Source organism: Lynx rufus, unplaced genomic scaffold (genome assembly GCF_022079265.1).
Source record: "Lynx rufus isolate CCGP_SWC_20201006 ecotype Redwood Valley unplaced genomic scaffold, mLynRuf1.p SCAF_36, whole genome shotgun sequence".
NCBI classification, from domain to species: domain Eukaryota; kingdom Metazoa; phylum Chordata; class Mammalia; order Carnivora; family Felidae; genus Lynx; species Lynx rufus.
The window spans coordinates 654,244-659,392 of record NW_025814852.1 but is presented as its reverse complement, the minus strand read 5'-3'; the positions used below and the strand labels follow the sequence as shown (position 1 = coordinate 659,392).

Genomic DNA, 5,149 nt, shown 5'->3' with positions numbered 1-5,149 from the left:
TCCAGTGGGTGCGCTGTTCATGGGCACGCCTGAGGGGTGGGCGTAGTATAAGTAGGCAGCTATCTTCTTAAGGACATTTCTGCTTCTTGGCCCTGCCCCTGGGAGCAGGGGGGAGACGTCTGTGGGTGCACATGCTGAGGGGTAGTCCCTTTCCATTTTTTCCTTCGGAAGCAGAGATTCAGGCAGGACCCCCCCCCCCATGCTGGGATCGTGGGGTGTGGGGAGGGCCTGGACAGTGTCCTCCGCCTCCCCCCCACTGGCCCCAGGAAGGCCGAGAGTACTGCCAGGCCACGTGGTGGGTAGGGGGCCCAAGGCCGCACGCACCTGCCCCGCACGGAGGAGGGCAGCCGGTCCTGGGAGCCGGGCCCCAGGGCTGGATGGGCGGATGTAGAGAAGCAGTGACCCTGCCCGAGGGCACCAGACTGAAGGGCAGGCAGGAACATGCATCACCAGAGGCCTGGGAATCCCATATTCTGGAGACCATGGGAACTCTCCGGCCCATGACCAACACTTAGGGAGGGCTGCAGACGGGTCTGGGCCCAGGAGAGGTGCTTCTGGGCCTGGAAGGGCCCAGCTCCGCCCGTCAGAATGAGAAGAGCAGAAGGTCATTCAGGAAGGCCGACTGTGCAGAGATGGGACTAGGGCGGGGGGCAGGGCCACACAAGCCCCCACCTGCCACTTCTTTGCCTAAGTCCTTTGTTCTTGGTAAATTGTTGTTGGTAAATTTGCTCCCTGACCAGGACCCTGAGCTACACATGGGGGTCTAACCCCAGGGCTAGAATTTCTGTTCCAGTGTGTTATCCTTGGGATGGGAGGGCTCTAGGCTGGGGGGGGGGGTTGCAGGGGAAGAGGAGAGGGAGATGGGATGGAGCCCTAGTCCCTGGGAGGGGAGGAGGGGAGAACGAAATGACCCCAGGTTGGGGTCGGGAGGGGAGGGGAGGGGAGGGAGGTGGGGGAGAGGGGAATAGGAAGGGACTGGGGGCACCCAGCTGGGCAGAGGGGCCCGGCCCACCCTCTCTGCTCTTGCCCTACTCCGCTCCATGTGGGGGATCAGGTGCCAGTGCCCCTGGGGAGGCAGGGGTTCCTTGGAAGCTAGACTGAGATGCAGGAGTCCGTGGGATCTCTGGGGAGGGGATGCCCCAAGCCTTGCCAGGTGACCTGGGCCTGGACAGCCAGGAGGGCTGCAGGGCTGAGGAGGGTAGGTGACCTGATGGCCAGCCAGGGGACCTGGGCCAGCCAGCCAGGCTCTCCGTCTGGCGCCTCCATCCAGCCTAAGTCCCGCCCACTTGCCACACCCCTGACTCACTTCCTTTGCACAGAAGCGGAAACCTCCCCAGAGTTTCCTCCCGACCTAAGGCTCCCGGGACCTGCAGGTGCTGCTACCCCTCCAGGCCTGAACTTGCCAGCCAGGCCCCTGACCCCATCGGGACCCTCGACAGGAAGCTGGTATTTTCTGTGTCCTGAGTTGCGGCCTCAGCATCTGGCCTCTGCAGGGGGCTGCCCTTGGTGGGCTGGGGGCCAGCAGGAACTTAACCTGACTCAGCTGCAGGTATGGGGTGGGTTGGAGACCAGGGCATCAGTCCTTTCTTCAGCTCTGTCTCCTCAATGGCCCTTTTCCTCCTCTGGCTCTTGTCTCTGCACCCCACCCTACTAGTGTCTGGGGGTTCTCTGCTGCCACTCCATGTGTGTTCACTGGGGTGCAGGGAGGATCCCTGTTTTGGGGGTGTGGGGGGTGGGAGGCCTGGGCCCATTCTCAAAAGCAGAAGTTCCTGATCGACCCCCCCCCCCCAAGTGTTCTTAAGTGCACGGGGGAATGTCTCTGGATTCTGGCGGTGCCAGGGTCCCTGCTCCCCTTGGTTCCCACTTGGGATTCAGAGAGCCTCTGGCGCCTGGCAGGCCGAGCTGCGGGCGGGGCGGGCGGGCGGGAGGGAGGGAGGGATGGGCAGCGGGGCCGGGCCTTGACCCTTCTTTACCCCTAATCGGCGCCAGCTAGCACCGACTTCTCCAGGAAGCCGGGTGGTTGCCCGATAAGCTGCGCCCTCCCCGCGCCGCCACTTCCTCAAGGCCCGCGGCTGTTCCTGGGAGGACCCGAGAGATTTGCATGGGGCCCTGCGGGGAGCCGCTTCCTGGTCAGCCGGGCGAGGCCGGCACGAGGAGTCACCCTTCCCCCGCGCTCCGCACTCCCTGGGGACCTCCCAGAGGAGGGACGTCGCTCCAGGGAAGGGTCCCAGTCGGCCATGCCGACGTCTGGAGACCCTCCCCATCTTCCTGTTGCAGGGAGGGCGACCTGCATGCGGAGCGCCGCCCCTGCGCCATGGACAGCGGCCAGCCCAGTCTGGAGGCCGCGGGCCCCGGCGTCCCCCGCCCGAGCGTGATCGCGCCGCTGCGCGCAGTGGTCCGTCTGCGCCGCCGCGTGTGCCTCCTGCGCAAGCGGCGCCCCCAGCCGCCCGGCTCGGGGTCGGCTTCCGCGCCCGGGGCGCCGCACGCTGACCCGGACCAGCCCCGGTTCTTCACCTTCGACGGCCCGGAGCCGCCGTCCAGGACGCCGCGCAAGAGGCGCCGACGCAGTCGTGTGGTGCTCTACCCGGAGACCTCGCGCAAGTACCGGCCTCACGCAGAGCGCCGCAGCCGCGCGCAGCGCTGCCTCCTGCTGCTCGTGGCCATCGTGGGCTTCCAGGTGCTCAACGCCATCGAGAACCTGGACGATAACGCGCAGCGCTACGACCTCGACGGGCTGGAGAAGGCGCTGCAGCGCGCCGTGTTCGGGCAGCCGGCCGCCGTGGGGCGCATCGTGGCGCTGCTGCGGGACTACCTGGCCACGCACGTGCACAGCCGCCCGCTGCTTCTGGCGCTGCACGGGCCCAGCGGCGTGGGCAAGAGCCACGTGGGCCGCCTGCTGGCGCGCCACTTCCGCGCGGTGCTTGAGGACGGCGCGCTCGTGCTGCAGTACCACGCGCGGCACCACTGCCCCAAGGCGCGCGCTGCGCAGGACTGCCGTGAGGAGCTGGCCCGGCTGGTGGCCGGCGTGGTGGAGCGGGCCGAAGCGGAGGAGAAGACCCCGCTCGTGGTGCTGGATGAGGCGGAGCTCCTGCCCCTGGCGCTGCTGGACGAGCTGCACGGCTTCCTGCAGCCGCAGCGCGCCCACCACTTCCACAACGCCATCTACGTGCTCCTCAGCAGCGCGGGCGGCGCGGAAATCACGCGCTTCGTGCTGCAGAACGCGTCCCGCGCGCTGCCCCCGCGCCCCGACGGCGCCCGCGGTGTTCACGGCGACTGGGATGCGGTGGCCGCCGTGCGGGCCGAGGAGGAGCTGCGCGCCGGCCTGCGGGCGCTCCTGGTCCGCGAGCACCCGCTGTGGCAGGCCGCGGCCATCGTGCCCCTGCTGCTGCTGGACAAGAGGGCCGTGGTCAACTGCTTCCGGGACGAGATGGCCGGGGAGGGCTTCTTCCCGGAGCAGGCCCGGGCCGAGCTCCTGGCCGCGCAGCTCAAGTACTACCGCGTGGCTGGCCGCGAGTTCGCCGTCACTGGATGCAAGCAGGTGGTGGCCACCGTGAACCTCTTGTAGCAGGGGCCCGGCTGGACACGGCGGACGCTTGTGGGCACGAGGGGACATCTTGGGGACATCTCGGTCCCCAAGGGGACCCTGTGGATTTGCCTGAGGCCCCTAATAAATCTGTTTATAGCCCCCACCGCCCTCCCTAACCCGTGGTTCACGCTGGGAGGCTGGTGGGGGTGGCTCCGCTCCGAGCCCCCACTTCGAGTCACAGTTCCCCCATCAGTGCCCCCAGTCTGCCACCTCCCGGCCCTAGCCCACATTCCTAAGCACCTGCTGTGTGCCCCTCATCGCAGGCATCGGTACCGAGGCTGTATGGCCTCAGAGAAAGTAGCTCCCAGGGTCACCTAGTTGGTCCTCTGCGGCTGGATATGGCTGCCGCAGCCATCAGACACACACACACACACTCTCTCTCTCTCTCAGTCCGCGCGGCACCCCCCTCCCCACCCTGTGGGACCAAAGTCCTGGGTGCTTCTCCAGCCAGGAGAATGGCATGGACTCCCCGGATTTCTCCCGGACTCTGGGGCCCAGGAGCTCCCTGGGAGGCAATAGGGGGGATGGGAGTCCACACACAATGAATTGATCCATTGGAATCCCCTGAACGCTCTGGAAGGTGGGGGGGGATCTCGCGGTGCCAGCGGTAGATGGCAGGGCCCAAGTTGGGGGGGGGGCGCTGACTTCTCCGATCCCCCTGCCCTGGCCACCAACTGGCTTCAGGTCGGTGACTGGGGGAGGCCTGTAGGTAGAGATCCTTTAGACTCGACCGCAGAGGTTTCCAGACCCCTGTCGCTTTTCGGGCGCGGTGGGCGTTGTTTGTGCGCGCGGGGGGGGGGGTGCTCCTGGAGGGCGGCGGTCGCGTCCAAGCGACCCCCACTCGGTCTCGCAGCCCCGCGTCCCCCGCGCCCTGGGATGGCCTCAGTGCTGCCGCCCAGTGGCCGCTTGTGTCCGCCCGGGCCGCGGAGGTCGCGGGGGCGTGTCCCGCGTCTCCCTGTCGCCCGGGTCCCCGCAGCAGGCCCAGCTCATCCTGGAGGAGGGCACACACAGCCTGAGGGCCGGGGACACGTGCACACACGTCATCGGCGACCCCGGCCACGGCGAATCCCAAAGGGGGACCCGGGGCAGAGGGAAGGGCCCCGCAGAGGCGAAGCTCGAGTTGACTGGGCGCCGGGCTGTGCGGCACCCCCCCCCCCACCCCGCGTCAGAGCTCAGCATGACTTCTGAGGCCCGCAGACCTCAGAATCATCCCAGGCCAGCTCCCCAAGGGCCCCGCGTGGCGGGAGCCCCCTCACCGCCCATCCATTCTGGCCCTGGGGGCCGTCTGCGGCCCTGGGCCAAGGTCAGCCGGAGGAGGGGGCGGGGGGGGGGGCACGCTGGCCAGGTGCCGCAGACCTGTGGCCCCGCGCCCGGGAATCAAGGGCAGAATGGGGCCAGGCTGACCCGAGAGGCTCTGAGAACTGGCGGGAAGGGGGGAGGGGGGAGACATTTGGGAAGCTTTGTTCCCCAAGGGGGTTGGGGGGGGTGGCCAGCTCTGTCCACCAGACCCCACTTGCTGGGCAGCTGGGGACAGGAGCCCCATGTCTCTAAGGCCGAATATAT

General features: G+C 67.9%; 1 protein-coding gene across 1 annotated transcript; it reads left to right on the top strand.

The window, feature by feature from the left end:
- Positions 1-986: 986 nt before the first annotated feature.
- Positions 987-3,689, top strand: TOR4A (torsin family 4 member A). Its single transcript, XM_047093862.1, has 2 exons — positions 987-1,549; positions 2,278-3,689. The coding sequence occupies exon 2, from the start codon at positions 2,315-2,317 to the stop codon at positions 3,563-3,565; it is 1,251 nt and encodes a 416-aa protein (XP_046949818.1). The 5' UTR covers positions 987-1,549; positions 2,278-2,314; the 3' UTR covers positions 3,566-3,689.
- Positions 3,690-5,149: the final 1,460 nt, after the last annotated feature.